The sequence below is a fragment of the Vipera ursinii genome (genome assembly GCF_947247035.1).
Source record: "Vipera ursinii genome assembly, chromosome: 5".
NCBI classification, from domain to species: Eukaryota; Metazoa; Chordata; class Lepidosauria; order Squamata; family Viperidae; genus Vipera; species Vipera ursinii.
In genome coordinates, this window is record NC_139518.1 from 23,831,961 (window position 1) to 23,849,595 (window position 17,635).

Genomic DNA, 17,635 nt, shown 5'->3' on the forward strand with positions numbered 1-17,635 from the left:
TTCTTGGCCCGCATATAGGTTTCTCAAGAGACAAATAAGATGTTCTGGTACTCCCATCTCTTTAAGAACTTGCCACAGTTTGTTATGATCCACACAATCAAAGGCTTTAGCATAGTCAATGAAGCAGAAGTAGATGTTTTTCTGGAACTCTCTAGCTTTCTCCATGATCCAGCGTATGTTGGCTATTTGATCTCTAGTTCCTCTGCCTCTTCGAAATCCTGCCTGTACTTCTGGTAGTTCTCGATCCACATACTGCTGGAGTCTAGCTTGTAGGATTTTAAGCATAACTTTACTAGCATGAGAAATGAGTGCAATGGTGCGATAGTTTGAACATTCTTTGGCACTGCCTTTCTTTGGAATTGGAATGTAAACTGATCTTTTCCAATCCTGTGGCCACTGTTGAGTTTTCCAAATTTGCTGGCAAATTGAGTGTAGCACTTTTACTGCATCGTCTTTTAAGATTTTGAATAGCAGTCAGGGTTGAATACAAAAGTTAAAAAACAATTAAATAATTATGCCCAATATATACAATAGTTAAAACCATATTAAAACCCAACCCTGAAACCCATCAGACCAGGCCGGCTTGGTCAAATAAATAGGTTTTTAGATCCCGCCGGAAGGAGCGAAGGTCGGGGGCCATCCGGAGCTCAACCGGCAAGCGGTTCCACAGGTCTGGCACACCCACAGAGAACGCCCTCCCCCTGGGGGCCACCAGTCGACATTCTCTGATCGGAGGCACCCTGAGGAGGCCCTCTCTGTGGGAGCACACTGGACGGAGGGAAGTTGATGCCGGCCACAGGTGCTGCCATAGGTAATCTGGACTCATGCCATGTAGGGCTTTGTAGGTCATTACCAGCACCTTGAATCTCACCCGGAGGGCAACTGGCAGCCAATGCAGCTCGCGGAGCAAAGGTGTAACATGGGAGTATCGGGAGACCCCCAACACAACTCACATGGCTGCATTCTGCACCAGTTGAAGCCTCCGAGTGGTCTTCAAGGGCAGCCCCATGTAGAGAGCATTACAGTAGTCCAAACGAGAGGTCAAGAGCGCATGAGTGACTGTACGCAAGGCATCCCGGTCCAGATAGGGCCGCAACTGGTGCACCAGGTGAACCTGGGCAAAGGCCCCCCTAGTCACAGCTCCTATATGATCTTCTAAAGAGAGCTGTGAATCTAGGAGGACCCCCAAGTTGAGTGCCCTATCTACGGGGGGCAATAACTCACCCCCCCCATAGTAAGAGATGGAATAATCTGAATTTCCCGGGATGCCGGCACGAACAGCCACTCAGTCTTGTCAGGGTTGAGCTGAAGCCTGTTCCTCCCCATCCAGACCCAGACTGCCTCCAGGCAACGGGACATCATGTCGAGGGCATCACTGGGGTGGTTTGGGGTTGAAATGAAAAGCTGGGTATCATCAGCATACTGATCATCAGTATGCTGATGATACTCAACTCCAAAACCATGAATGATCTCACCCAGAGGCTTCATATAGATGTTGAACAGGAGAGGCGAGAGGACCGATCCCTGGGGAACTCCACAAATGAGAGGCCTCAAGGTCGACCTCTGCCCCCCTGCCAACACCGACTGCGAATGTCCCAGAAGGTAGGAGGAGAACCACTGAAAAACTGTGGCTCCCACTCCCAACCCCCTGAGACGCCGCAGCAGGATACCATCGTCAATGGTATCAAAAGCCAGTGAGAGGTCTAACAGGACTAGGACAGAGGAACAACCCATGTCCCAAGCCCGCCAGAGATATATAGGAGCTTTTGAAGCTATGTTAAAATATTAACAGTTTGAGATTGGCCTAGGAATGCATTGAAGTTGATAACATTTAGCCATTTAATTTCCTTTAGCAGTTTTGGGATTCTATTAGATGTAGAGTTTTCTGGTGATTACTATATATAATTCTTCTGCCTTATGCTTAAACTGTTTTAATAGATGGCAGTATCTTGCCTACCTTTATCAGTTATATGCTTGTAATTTATTTTATAAGCCATGATAGTTAAGTAGGGCCTTAGATATGAAATCTCAGTGAATTCAGTTGCTGCAGGAAAGTTGAACCATGTCAGCAGAAGGTATTGACAGAAAACTGCATGATTGGATTCATGCAGTCATTAGGAATTTCACTTAAGGGAACCTTTGCCTTTTATATCTGAACTGGGTGGAAGCTGTTTATTTACATCCAGGCAAACGTTTTGGAAAAGCTGTTTATTACTCACCCTGAGATATTACTCACCCTGTTACTTTGCCAGCAGTAAGCCAAATAGAGGCTGATTGGAGCACATCTTTCTAATGGACAATTATCCTGCTCATTCATGCTGTTAAAAGGGAATAATTTTCATCCAGTTTTTTATTCAGACAAGCATGTCTCTCCAGTTTCTAATCCTGATAAACGTATTTCCAAGATCATATGTTTTGGAAGTTCTGAATTTAAAAAAATTGATTGAAGGGTAGCCAGAGCTCATATCTGTGAGGCTTGACTTCTGAAAGGATACGACAGTATGTGACTGGTGTACCATTTGGAGCCATTTGGATGGAAGTGCAGGATACACTTTTTGCTAATAATGATTTCTTAGGTCACCTTTAAATTTCATAGTAAAATGTGCTGCAAATCAGCAGTCTGTTACAGGGAGCTGCATGGTCTGTGCACCTCCTTAATGGTCCTCTTTTTTTCTTGCCTATATTGGCTGTCAGAGGTCAGCATTTGTCTTTGTCTCTTCAATATTAACCTTAACCTTCTCATAGAACAGAACAAAAGAGCCCAACAGAGATGAGTAGGAAACAGCCATCAATCCTTTTATCAAAACCCATTGAAAAGAGCTGCTCAGGGAGAATTAGGTTGTGGAGGTGAAAAAGGATTTTCTGAAGAGCTAAGCTCTCCATGAATTTACTTTTTAAAGACGTTCTTACTCTATCAGTTGTTAAATCCTGATACCCTTTTTGTCAACTGTACAAGAGAAATATGGGGAGTCTAGAACTATTAATCAAGGTTATGTTGTAGTTTTATCATTATGCCTGTCATGGGTTCTTTTCAACTACATCCAGCTTGGTGTCTCAAGTCACAAAAGAACCAATAACAACACAGGTTCCTAAACAACACCCACAAGACTCATGTACTCATATACTATTATTCACTACTCATTCTTCTCCACTCTTCCCCACTGCTATTTCTACTCCAGCTACTGCTACTCCAAAATACCTTAAACTGAACTGCTTTGACTCAGGGTGGATAATGATGATTTTTAAAAAATTGGACTTGTTTGATTTAAATCGGATTTTTTTATGTTTATAAAATTTATTTTAATAAAATGTTTTTGGAGTAAAAATCTATCTAAATATAGTTTTATTTTTAAGATACATTAATAATTTAGTTTATTCAGCATGAAATGGAGCTTAGTTATGTAGCGTGAGGCTGTATATTCTGCACTTCAATGAAGCCAAGCTCTACAAGTTGAGATAACATGCACTGTATTTGCATTCACACATGAGATAAATCATAAAGCAAAGTTCAGGAATATTCCTTTATCCCATTGTTTTGCAAATCCATGTACACTACAAACTGTATGATATTTTTTGAAGAGAAATGTATCTGTACCAGGCTCTAAGTGTTTTAATTAAATAAAAGAATTTGAGTAGTTCTCCAACTATGTGTGATTAACCTATTAACCTAAAATCGGTTCTGATATCATTGTTTTACTAACCTGACAGCTTATTATTCTAAATAGGAAACCTTCATTTTGTTTGCAAATAATAATATTAAAGATTCTAACTACCAGCAAGAATAAGAATAATTTAAAGATCACTTGTCATTTCAGATCCATCATGGCAGCGCCTGTTAGCAGGCATCCACTCATCTGTTGCCTGCCATGCCCCTCACCTTGTTGTGTCACTGTCACATCACCAGCAGTCCCATTAAAGTGAATGGGACTGTCAGTGAATGAATCCACCCTGCTTTGACTTTAAACCCTACCATAGTATCTCCTACCACCATTATCTGTTGATCTGCTTGTACTTTGGTTTTAACCAATGGGACCATCTCCATCTTCCTAAACATGCTCACTCTTTTCCTTTCCCTTTTTCTATTAAATGAGAACAGACTAATATCTTCTATTCAGTATATTTGATATACTTCAGATATTTCCAGTACAATTGATTTGATGCACCCTCATCAATATACTTTTCATGGAATTTCTAGACTTTTATTTAATTACTGAGTTCTAAAATGAAGTACAACTGTTTGATGGAAATTTAATGCTTAACCAACTTTTTGTTGCCTTAACCAACAAGTATTAAGAAAATGATTGAACAAGTGATGCTCATGAAGAGAGACCTACTTGTTGCAGATTGGGGAAGGGAGTAGAAATAGGCTGAGTTACATTTTATGTAAAGTTGCTTCAATCACAGAGCACTTTAGAGCTCTGGAAATTCCCTTTTATTGATTTAGTTCCCAGTTTAAGATTGATTATGGCTTTTCAGGACTTTAGACAGTTGGGTTTTGTCTTATTTATAGGAATGATTTATCACAGCTGTATAGAACTCTAGGCTGTGCACTATATCCAAATTAGCAAATGTCACTAAATTAATAAAACAAAGTATATAAAGTATAATATACATCTAGAAGTGTACAAAATTATGTGCCTAAGTAATGAGAGAGATGTACTTTTTCAAATGTGTCAGCTTGTTCTTTAAAGAAAGACTGTGGCACTAATTAGAAAGTTTTTAAAATAGGATAAGATAAATTAATGGAAGATAAAAGGTTGATTGTTATTAATGGCTATATATTGAATTCAGACTATGAATACTAATTACAAGGGAACATGTTATATTAATTTTTGCTTGTGAACTTCCCAGGAGGCATCTGACTGGAATACCCATCCCTGAATCTGATCTATTTTTGGTCTGATTCAGCAAGTCTCTTGTTATACTATGCTGTTAAGCATACAAGTATGTGATATCCTATGCTCAGAAGTCCTAGAAACAAGTGTTCTATATCAGAGGTCTCCAACTTTTCTGGGCTCATGGACCAGAGGGAAGGAGGGCAGCTTCAAAATTGCATGGGGCCACATACACTGGTGTGGCACTTGTGGCCCTGTTCACACATGCGGCATACGCTGGTGCTGTGCGCATGAATGAATGGCTGTGCACCCCATGATGGGTAGTGGCCCATTCAAGCATGCAGAAGTGGGGCCACAGGCACAAATGGGGGGAATGCATACTCATGCATATGTGCACTGGCCAGCCATTACCATGGCCCGCTGGCCAAGAGCCTGCAGTCCGCTCCCAGGCCATGGCCCATAGGTTGGGGATCCCTGTTCTATATGCTATGCAGAATATGTATCTGGCTTTAAATGGGAAAGGATTCTGCAAAAGTGATTGAGAAACTAGCATGAACAAAAGGTGGAATCTTCAGTCACTTAAAGTGATGCTTTGGGACAAAACACCCCCCTATCTTGAATTTACAGGATCATACATTACCAAGGGAAAGATTACTTAGAATATATATATATCAGAGAAAGTGAACGGTTTGTTTATTTTAATTTAGATAACAGAGTGTAGGAAAACATTGACAGTTTCATTGTTTAAAAGCTACTGGAATAAATCTGGACATTAGTACCTGTTTTACCATAATTTTCTAAGTAATATTTTCATATAATGCTATTGTGCATATCATTGGATCTGCTTAGATTTCTAAAGTACATTTATTGTAAGGTGTTATTTTTTACTGAATGTTAAAAGTTAAAAATTTCACATCAGTATTGCAAATTTTAAAAAATATATTGTTATTTTCATTTTCAGGGTAAAAAGCTCCCATATAGTCTTGGTGCAGATGTTGAAGAAGGAGAGGTATCTGATGAAGACAGTGCTGATGAAATTGAAGATGATTGCAAGTTAAATTTTTCTTATGTAAGTGCATATAATACATCTAGTATGTTTTCTGATGATGGCTTAAATCTCAATTTTCCCACATTGTCTAAATAGTGATGTAACACTTCTATTCCCCCTTAATGTATGACATATAAAGTAGATACAGTGAGAACCAAAATTCAGTGTAACTTAATGAAGTGACTTTGAAATTAGTGACTTCCGGGATAAGCCTGAGTAGTTTTCTTGACAACAAGGTGGAAATAACCTGTCATTGCTTTTCTGGATTGCTTTTTCAATTTACCAGGCTAGATTACAACTATAGGATTTCCTGTTGATCTTTTATCCAAGTGGTTAGATCTGACTCTGCTTGTACCAGATACCCTGATTACGTTATCTTGCCATTTCACAAACCCCAAACAGATCTATTTTGGAAAATAGGAAGGAATTTAAAAAAATCTGTCTAGCAACACCAAGAATACCTGCTGTTTATATCAAATAATCCCAAGGTGTCACTCCTAGATATATGTGTTCATCCTGCCTTTTTGAATTAGGAGCTATGTGGCTACATTTGTCCTGTGTGCTGTTTTTTCTGCTATGAGAATCAGACATGTTCCCATCATACCTTCTGAACCCAGATAAAAGTAGCCAGGCACTACTATCATTTGAAATTTGGTTTAATTTACTGCAATTTTAATGTAATTAACTTCAAAATTACAGGAATTAAATGCCATTAGTATTATTACTTCCAATATATGTAATAATGCTGTCATCATGAAAAATATGATGATTCAGCAGCAGCATGTTTCAGAGATGTTCTAGAAATGTGTGAAACACTTATCTAAGAGTTAGAGAAATTAATAATAACAAAAACAATAATTGCATGTTGAAATAGAACAACTGTGGCAAAAGAAAGCAAAGATAGTACCAATAATAATAGTTTCCTTGGTTGCAATCCGAAAACATCTGGAACACCACTTCAATACCTTCAACCTTTGGAAAACCATTAGAGCAGCTTTACTTGGAACAGTTTACATTCTGTGATGATATCTTTAATCCCATAAACATATCTGCTTTTCTCAGGTTTTTGAGAAGGGTTTGATAGGTGGATAAAAATGCTAGATCCAGTCTAAACATCTCACTGATTGTGTGACCAACCACAATATTTCATGAACTACCTGTATTAAATATTATTAGAATGCCAAATAATAAATATTAGTATAAATTACACCACTGGGTAACTTATTTTCTTCAGCAACCTATGCTGACTTTCCCATCAAAAATTAAATTATAAACCTCTTGAGGTAGAGGCATATCTTTGATAGAGCTATGTAAAATGTGGTTATTTGGTTATGATGTGAATATTTGATTTGATTTTATAAAATATTCAAATGTCCTTTGGTAAATGAAGTCTGGATTAAATGAAGATGGAAGTAGGCATGACATATAAATTTATACTTTATTATCTTCATTTACATCTCCATCTCTGTCTACATCCTACCCCAATTTCATAGTCCAGGGTAAAATGAATCAGACTTGGATGAGTCTGAAGAGATTTCTAATTTATACTTCCAGATAAAATTCTCCTGAATACTATACAAATCTAAATGCTCACATTGCTGTGTGCATTTATTTTCTATGTCTTTTCTGTATCATTTTGGTTGAGCTGTGTGTTTTCCATAAGTGGTTCTCAAATGTCATCGGTAGGTAAAGAAAGGCCTTAGTGTAGACAGGAGCTCTGCTTCTGAGAAAGCCCAAAGGGAAGTGTTATTTTATGAATGCCATTGGTAATAAGGAGATGGTGGGAAGATAAGAAGGCTACAGACCACTGGGGAGGAATTTCTACAGAGAAAGGCAAAACAATTCATATTCTTCCCTTGGCCACCTTATAACAGAATTGCAAGAATACCACACTCCACCCTAAGAATTTCTCCAACATTCACTTTTTGTTGAAAGAATGTCAAATTCTCTTTGATCAAGTTGAATGATAATTTATAGGGCAAACTTTAGTTTTTACTTGGCACTCATAAAAAGCCATTTGTAATAGATTGCAGCATATTTCATAGTCTTCGATTATACCCAAAGGAGATAAAGGAAATTATCAAGCAGTGTTGCTGTCTGTTAATCTGCAGTTGCTATCTCAGATTTTTTCTATATGAAACAAAAAAGGTAAATTATTTTCTTGATCTAACTTACTTAAAAAGAAAGGCAATAGAATATATAAGAAACAATCCATTGAAATGGGTCAATACATTTCCCAACTCTGTTTGCCTTTTATAAAAAAAAATCAGTCAACATTTTTTATTGTTGCTTATTGATCTCTTTCAGAGTAACGGCACGACAGAGCATCAGATAGAGTCTTTTATAAGAAAAAAACTTGAATCATTACTCAAAGAGTCTCAAATCAGAGACAAAGAAGATACTGATAGCTTCACTGTGAGGGCACTTTTAAAGGCAACACATGAGGGTTTAAATGTGAACTTTAAACAGGTATGTTTTTCTTATTCTTCTGAGAATATCTGTTGCTGATATTCTGACATATACTTATAATTGATTGCAGAAGTCACATAAAAAGTAGCTGTTCTTTTGGTCATCATGTGTTTATTTGTATCCTGCCTTTTTTATTTTTATAAATAAGGTGGCAAACATATCCAACTTACCTTACTCCTCCTGTTTTTCCCACAACAACAAACCTGTGAGATGAGTTGGTCTGAGAGACTATGATTGGCCTAAGGTCACCCAACTGGCTTTCATGCCTAAGGCAGGATTACAAGTCACAACCACCCACTTTCTAGCCTGGTGCTTTAACCATTAGAAGTGTACATACAAGAGAGATGACCCTTACTTTAAAAAGGGAGATAAATTATTATTCCCATTGTTCCTCCCAAATAAAGAGTTTTTGTTGCAAAATAAAAACAAAATCAAAAGAGTTGGACTCCATTTCTTTTAACTGTACTGTATGAGCAGAAGGTTGGACTATATGACTTAAATCTATTATTCTGTTTTTTTATTTCCAAGAAACCAGAACTTGCTTTAAAAAAATCTTTATTATTTTGAATACCAAAATAGTAAGCCTGTGTATTGTGCAAATGGCTATTTTATCTTTTTTGAAATCTTTGAAAGTTTTCAGTGACGGAAGCCCACAAGTTCAGGATGCCGGCTGTTCCATTGCTTAGGAGCTCTTAGGATTTTCCTTATTTCAAGTCTGGACCTGTCATGCTAAAACGTCTACATACTGGTTCAAATGCTGTTGAGCAAGGATCCACACCCTCTTACTTGCTCTTTCAGTCACTTAGAGAATTATTGTTTCAGTGTGAATATAGCCTTCGGTCACATGTATGTGTGATTTTCTCCTTTATACTCTTATTTTTATATGCTTGGTGCCACCTTGGAGTTTCCAAGTAGTGTGTGAAGAATGCAGATGACTCGACTGAGAGCATGTATTAATAAAGATGTATAACCTTCATCCTAAACTGGAAATGATCCTAAGCATGTATTAATAAAGATGTATAACCTTCATCCTAAACTGGAAATGAATATCTGGAATTAATGTTTAGTGTATAAAGTTTGGCTAAGTCTAGAAAATGGGCAGGGAAAAATCATTCCTTGTTCTTCACCAAAAAGTGAATGGATAATAGATTCTTGTTGTTGGCCACATATTATATAATGGAAACAACTTGCACTGTGAATATCTGAGGGAATGCATCTCAGTGGCTTTTTCAGCTGCATGCTCTGACAGAAACACTGGATTTTGTCACATATCATCAAGCTGTTTACCCTAGGGAGTCTCTTTTGTGTGAAACTCAGATGGGCTAGAACTATGACTCTGGTTTGCCTTTTCTATTTATTTAATTTAATTTAAATTAATAATATTTGTATACCGCCCTTCTCCCTGAGGACTCAGGGCGGTTCACAGGGCAGAATAAAATACTAAATACAAACGTTAAAAAGAGATTAAATAGTTGCCCATATTAAAACAGTTAAAATAGAATTCTAAAACACCAAGTTAAAAACTAAACCACCAAAAATAAAAAACCCCACCAATCCCCATCAGGCTAGGCCGGCTTGTACAAACAGAAAGGTCTTGAGATCGCGACGAAAGGAGCGAAGATCGGGCGCCATCCGGAGCTCTACCGGTAGCTGGTTCCACAGCTCCGGAGCGCCCACAGAGAAGGATCTCCCCCTGGGGGCCACCAATCGACATTCTCTGATCGGTGGCACCCTGAGGAGGCCCTCTCTGTGGGAACGCACAGGGCGCAGGGAGCTTGATGCCGGCAGCAGATGTTCCCTAAGGTACTCCGGCCCCATGCCATGGAGGGCTTTGAACACCGTTACCAGTACCTTGAATCTCACCCGGAAGACAACTGGCAACCAATGCAGCTCACGGAGCAGCGGTGTAACGTGGGAGTATCGGGAGACTCCCAACACAACTCTCGCGGCTGCATTCTGTACCAGTTGGAGCTTCCGGGTGGTCCTCAAGGGCAGCCCCATGTAGAGAGCGTTGCAGTAGTCCAGACGAGAGGACACGAGCGCATGAGTGACCGTGCACAAATCATCCCGGCTAAGATAGGGCCGCAACTGGCGCACCAGGCGAACCTGGGCGAAGGCCCCCCTAGTCACAGCTCCTACATGGTCTTCCAAGGTGAGCCGTGAATCTAGGAGGACTCCCAAGTTATCTCAGAATGGTGTTAAAGTAGAATTCAAATGAGATGTGATGGTTATGAGACAAGGATGAAGCCTCAGTAGATCTTAAAATTATTCCTGTGAGCAAGTGAGAATCCTTTGCAGTTAGAATCTGTTGCTTCTTTTTGACTCTTCATGTTCTGTTAGTTTAAGCCAGAGAAGAAATTGACTTAGAAAATTAGTGCTGGGGCAGGAATCTGGCGAATAATTCCACAGAAACAGAAGGAAGGAAATGAGTTCTATTCTGAAGTAGATTTTGATGTAGTTCTAATAGCCCAGGCAAGAGAGTTCTTTCTCTACATTGTCTACAGTATCCATAACCATCACTATCCAAATGTAGTGTGATCTTGTGCGCACACATACAACACACACAAAGAAATACATACCGTACACAGAAATATATAAAAATAGCATCACATATTATTTTATTAGACCTTACCTACTCTAACACTCTGCTTTTCAGGGGAAACTTACAAGCCCACAGACAGAACGTGAGGCATGTCTGTCTGTCTGTCTCTGTCTTCTGTCAGTTCCTTTCAGCTTTAATCCTAACCATCCTTAAGATATTTTAGTGTAAGTGTAGTTAAGTCACATTTGGACCCCATTCAGTAGTTACTGGGTAACAAGCTACATGGAAGGCACTTGAAAGCACTGCTGTAGATGACAGGTGTTTTGGTTTCTACCAACCAGCCTCTTAGAGTAGAAACTGGGTTTACAAATATTTTACTAGATGGCTAAATTGATGCAGGAGCAAATGTAACCAATTAAATTAGAAAATGATTTTGATGAATTCATTGTTTTTCACAGAATTCAGGTTTGAAGGACACTAACAAAAAATCCCACAGTAAACTCATGGGCAGCTTTGGTAAACATAAGGTAAGCAATGCATGATTATGAATCCTTTTCCCTGACTCCCACCTCTGTAATCCTTTTTCAACCCTATGAACTTGAAGATACATGGACTTCAATTCTGAGAGTTGAAATCCACATATCTTCAATTTGACAAGGTTAAGAAATACTGATGGACCTAAAGAAAAGCTGCAGCTTTGAAGAATATATTTGTTTATGTTTGGATAGTTAGGATAAATAGTAGCTTGATGATAGGATACAAATCTGTCTGGTAATTCAAAATGTGAACTTGGTGAAATTGATAGATTGGTTATATGATGTGACTATTAGATACAACTTTAGTTCATTGGGAAGCAGAAACGCCAGTAAACACAAAATCTTTCAGAGTGGCCGACAAAAATAAAATAGGGTGGGAAAGGCAATTTTTTTTCATTATTTTAATTCCTTGTAGGAAAATTGGGACTCAAATGTAAGTAAAATAAGAAAAATCCATTTTAATTTCCAGTGATCCTTTCAGAATTTAATAAAATCTGATTTCTCATCCATAATGGGAGAAAGAAAATAAGATTCATAAATTTGCCTATTGCAGAAACTTTTGGGTTTTGAATGGACTGAAAATAGATTGGCAGTACATAATACCAATTCAGATCTGGGCTGCAAGAGCAGTCAGGGTTGATACTGCTCTTGCAGTGAGTCTTTCCTTCTCATTATGTGGCCAAAGTATTTGAGTTTTAGCTTCAGGATCTGGCCTTCTAAAGAGCAGTCAGGGTTGATCTCCTCTAGGACTGACCGGTTTGATCGCCTTGCAGTCCAAGGGACTTGCAGGAGTCTTCTCCAGCACCATAGTTCAAAGGCCTCAATTCTTTGGCACTCAGCCTTTTTTATGGTCCAACTTTCACTGCCATACATTGCAACTGGGAAGACCGTAGCCTTGACTATACGTACTTTTGTTGACAGGGTGATGTCTCTGCTTTTTAGTTTGTTGTCTAGATTTGTCATGGCTTTCCTCCCAAGGAGCAAGCGTCTTTTAATTTCTTGGCTACAGTCCCCATCTGCAGTGATCTTGGAGCCCAGGAAAATAAAATCTGTCACTACCTCCATTTCTTCTCCATCTATTTGCCAGGAATTGAGAGGGCCGGATGCCATGATCTTGGTTTTCTTAATGTTTAGTTTCAACCCAAGTTTTGCACTCTCCTTCTTCACTCGCAATAAGAGGCTCTTTAGTTCCTCTTCACTTTCTGCCATTAGAGTGGTATCATCTGCATATCTTAGGTCAGGGGTCTTCAAACTTGGCCCTTTTGTGATTTGTGGACTTCAACTCCCAGAATTCCTCAGCCATCGTGCCTGGCTGAGGAATTCTGGGAGTTGAAGTCCACAAATCATAAAAGGGCCAAGTTTGAAGACCCCTGTCTTAGGTTGTTGATATTTCTTCCGGCAATCTTATTACAATTACTGAACAACAAACATAAAGGAGAAACAGACATGAGGTAGACAATGAAACAATGAGAAGGAATGGAATGCTATTCTGGAAATTGGGCATTAACCTTTCCTTCATACATACAAAGAGTTGAACTTTATGGCATAGTATAGTAATATCACATTTATTTATTTATTTTATTATTGGGACTTATATGCCGCCCTATCTCCCGAAGGACTCAGGGCTTATAAAATATAATTAATGTCATTAGAACCATGATGAAGAATCTGTAGCTTTGTAAGCTAGATTCTTTATAATATAGCTTTGCAAGCTATATTCTGGGCATTTAACAAAGAGTTCCATAGAATTGTAGGTGTTCTGCTATATCTATTGCATGGTATTTACAGAACTGCAGAACAAGATATATCATAAAAAAAAAGAACTGCAGCCTTGTTGTTAATTCAACCCATGGATGAATTGTGTAAATATTTCAGACATGTCCAAATGGGCACCCTTAAAAATTCCCAGCACACTGAGACAACAAAATATGTAGCAAAATTTGTATCAGAAAATTATACCCCTGAAAATTGACTCAATTCTTTGAAAATGATAAAATATTTCAAAAACGTAATAATATCAACTAATTAGACCTGCCTATTTTCTTCATATCTTTTTGAAAAATGGAACATTTTCTTTAATAGTCACCTTAGAGAAAATGAGTTTTAATTACACGTTATGGCTTACATATTTAGATTTTATTACCTTGTAACAAGAAAGGTTTTTAGCGATTTTGTACTGGAAATTGTGAGTGTAGTCTTCACTTGATTTTTTTTTAAAAAGTATTTATTTGAATGATTTTTCACAATGTGGTAAAAGAACCATTTGCTCTTTCAAAAACTAGCATGGGTAAAATGTTACATTTTTTTCAGACTTTGCTAGTGGTAGTCATTTTTATGTCACTACTTTCTTAATCGATATAGCTCCAATCATCAAAATATTGAAGTTTGAGAATAGAAAAATTTATACAGGCTGCTGGCAAGGGATACATAGTATTTGGACAGAGGATAAAAGAGGAGAAACATATAGTTAGCTAAAAATTTGTACTGCAAAGTGGGGTTTTTTTTTGTTTAGATTTGTCTGGCTCTTTCTCTTAAAGAGCTTGCAGTACACAAATCACAAAGCTGCTGATAAAAGTACATCACCAAACACTCACAAAATTTAAAGATCATGAAAAGTTGCCTAGGATTTACTCTATAGTCCATGATTCTATTGAGATAAATGAATCAACTCATTTTGTATAATTGAGGACATTGTTAAGTAAGACTTTGACTTCTCAAACAGAAGGCAGCTAAATCAAAGTCCAAATCTCACAGCATATCGGATGATGAAGACTCTCAGCATAATGTATCTGGAAAAGAACCCGGACAACTCTACAGGTTAGTAACAATAATCACATTTGGCTTTCTTATGTTAAATAGAGCCATGCATACAAGTGCATTTCTCCTGCAATACATGTAGTGGTTGTCTTTTAAGCAAGACATTGCAGGACAGAATGTGGACACATTTAATTGTAAATGAAACAGAAGTCACTAATGCTTCATGTCTTAAATCGTTATGTAATTAATAAGGTACGATTGTTTCAAGTGTATCTTTGTGTTGAAGAAATTTCCAATTTATCTCATCAAGCTTCAAACAAAGAAAGATACACTGAAGTTCTTCTAAGCAGTTTTATTGCTACTCATCTATAAACAAAAGTCTTGCCAAACCAAAGCAGATTACTTGCACCAATAAACATACTGTATACTCTGTGAACTCCTGGGGATGAGCAGCCTTAACTCTTCCTCCCAAGTAAACTACCTAAAGTTGCACTCTCTCCCTTCTGGGAATCTGGACCACCTTCCCAAAATAAGGTAACTGATCCAACTTTAATTTTATTGCAAACAGCTAAATAGAAGGCATGCACGTATAAAGGTCCATGGCTGAAATGAAGGGTTAAAAAAGGAATTGGAATCCCTGAAAACTGTTCCATCTTTTAACATGTCTCTTTTTTCTTGATCTTCTCCTTCACTTTTTCCTCCCCTTCTTCTTCTGTTTTCCTCTTTGCATTCTTGATTATCAAATAACAATTATTTGCTGTTAAAGAAAGAATGATATGGTTATCACACTAATTTTTTGGACATAATGGGAAAAAATCATGATAGAGAGATCAATTTATATTTCCATTTACCTTTTGAAAAATCTTTCTTTTCCCAGTCGCTTGGCTCGGCGGAGGAAAACAATGAAGCTGTGTCGTGACCTTTCTGATCTAGTGGTGTACACAAACTCTGTGGCAGCTCAAGACATAATTGATGATGGTAAGGTTGTGTGAAATTTATATTAAGGAAGATATAACTATTGTGTGCATAATAGCAATAGCACTTAGACTTACAATGAGGGGAAAAATTATTTGATCCCCTGCTGATTTTGTGCATTTGCCCACTGCTAAAGAAATGATCAGTCTATAATTTTAATGGTAGGTTTATTTTAACAGTGAGAGACAGAATAACAACAAATAATAACAAGAATAACAACAACAAAAATCGAGAAAAACACATCTCAAAAAAGTTATAAATTGATTTGCATTTTAATGAGTGAAATAAATATTTGATTCCCTATCAATCAACAAGATATCTGGCTCCCAGGTGACTTTTATACAGGTAATGAGCTGAGATTAGGAGCACTCTCTTAAAGGGAGTGCTCCTAATCTCACCTTGTTACCTGTATAAAAGACACCTGTCCACAGAAGCAATCAATCAGATTGCAAACTCTCCACCATGGTCAACACCAAAGAGCTGTCCAAAGATATCAGGGAGAAGATTGTAGACCTACACAAGGCTGGAATGGACTACAAGACTATCACCAAGCAGCTTGGTGAGAAGGTGACAATAGCTGGTGCGATTATTCACAAATGGAGGAAATACAAAAAATACAAAATAACTGTCAATCTTCCTTGGTCTGGGGCTCCATGCAAGATCTCACCTTGTGGAGTTTCAATGATCATGAGAATGGTGAGGAATCTTCTGAGAACTACACGGGAGGATCTTGTCAATGATCTTAAGGTAGATGGAACCATAGTCACCAAGAAAACAATTGGTAACATACTATGCCGGGTGAATGACTGAAATCCTGCAGAACCTGCTCAAGAAAGCACATGTATAGGCCCGTCTAAAGTTTGCCAATAAACATCTGAATGATTCAGAGAAGAACTGGGTAAAAGTGTTGTGGTCAGATTTTGAGACCAAAATCGAGCCCTTTAGCATCAACTCAACTCGCTGTGTTTGGAGGAGGAGGAATGCTGCCTATGACACCATCCATCAAACATGGAGGTGGAAACATTATGCTTTGGGGATGTTTTTCTGCTAAGGGGACAGAACAACTTCACCGCATTAAAGGGACGATGGACTGGGCCATGTACCGTCAAATCTTGGTTGAGAACCTCCTTCCCTCACCCAGGGCACTGAAAATGGGTCATGGATGGGTATTCTAGCATGACAATGACTTAAAACACATGGCCAAGGGAACAAAGGAGTGGCTCAAGAAGAAGCACATTAAGGTCCTGGAGTGGCCTAGCCAGTCTCCAGATCTTAATCCCATAGAAAATCTATGGAGAAAGCTGAAGTTTCGAGCTGCCAAATGACAGCATTGAAACCTTAATGACTTGGAGAGGATCAGCAAAGAGGAGTGGGACAAAATCCCTCCTGAGATGTGTGCAAATCTGGTGGCCAACTACAAGAAACATCTGATCTCTGTGATTGCCAACAAGGGTTTTGCCACCAAGTACTTGGATCCGGCAGCTGAGTCTGAGGAATCAGATGAGGAGGAGGGGCCTGGAATGACAGAGTCAGAGGAAGGCTCCAAGACTTACAGTCGGATGAGGAGCCTGGCCCCTCTACTCATGCTCAGGCTGAGACACAGCTGTGCTGGAAGCCTGAGTTGGTCAATGATGAAGAACAGTTGGGACAAATCCAGGATGCATGAAAGTGCAGGCAAGAGAAGTGAGCAGGACAGAGGAATGCAATGGGGTGCTCCAAAGGCAAAGGAGAAAGCATTAGGAAGCCACGCCTTGGCTGAATTATAAAAGGGAAGGGGGGAGGTGCTGGTTGTTGAAGGCAATCGTTTGTGTTGAGGATTGAGTTTCTGTGGACTGTGTTTGCCTTGGACATTGACTCAAGTCTGTGAGAATAAAAGGTTTTTTTCTTGTGGTTCCTGTCTGTTTCTTGGAAGAGGGGTTTCTCCTTGTGAGCATAACAAGGACTCATAGGTTGGGAGAGAACAGTACTAAGTCATCTTTTGCGAAGGGGCCAGATACTTATTTCACTCATTAAAATGCAAATCAATTTATAACTTTTTTGAAATGTGTTTTTCTGGATTTTTTTTTTGTTATTCTGCCTCTCACTGTTAATATACACCTATCATTACAATTATAGACTGATCATTTCTTTGTCAGTGAGGAAACGTACAAAATCAGCAGGGGATCAAATAATTTCTCTCTCTCTCTGTATATACCGCTCTACAGTGCTTTACAGTGCTTTTTAAATGGCTTAGGGAATCAGCATATTGACCCCAACAATCATTTTACCAACCTTGGAAGGAAGGCTGAGTCAAGTTGAGCCTATCAGGATCAAACTCCTGGTGGTGGGCAGAGTTAGCCTGCAATACTACATTCTACCCGAGCCACCACTCTCCTTAAGTGTGCATTTATATGGATATGTATGCTTATTATTGTATATGGAAACCTGTGGAAATATTTCTTGATGTGATGTAATGGCATTTAACAATTCTATC

At 38.5% G+C, this 17,635-nt stretch overlaps 1 protein-coding gene across 1 annotated transcript in view; it reads left to right on the forward strand.

Moving 5' to 3' along the window:
• PLCH1 (phospholipase C eta 1) overlaps positions 1–17,635 on the forward strand; it is a gene marked incomplete at its 3' end in the record, with an annotated part of 135,681 nt that overhangs the window by 95,150 nt on the left and 22,896 nt on the right. Inside the window, exons 11-15 of the mRNA XM_083364962.1 lie at positions 5,797–5,904; positions 8,191–8,352; positions 11,353–11,421; positions 14,153–14,247; positions 15,065–15,165. Of these exons, the coding sequence (XP_083221088.1) occupies positions 5,797–5,904; positions 8,191–8,352; positions 11,353–11,421; positions 14,153–14,247; positions 15,065–15,165 (535 nt within the window). The remainder of the gene's footprint in view (positions 1–5,796; positions 5,905–8,190; positions 8,353–11,352; positions 11,422–14,152; positions 14,248–15,064; positions 15,166–17,635) is intronic.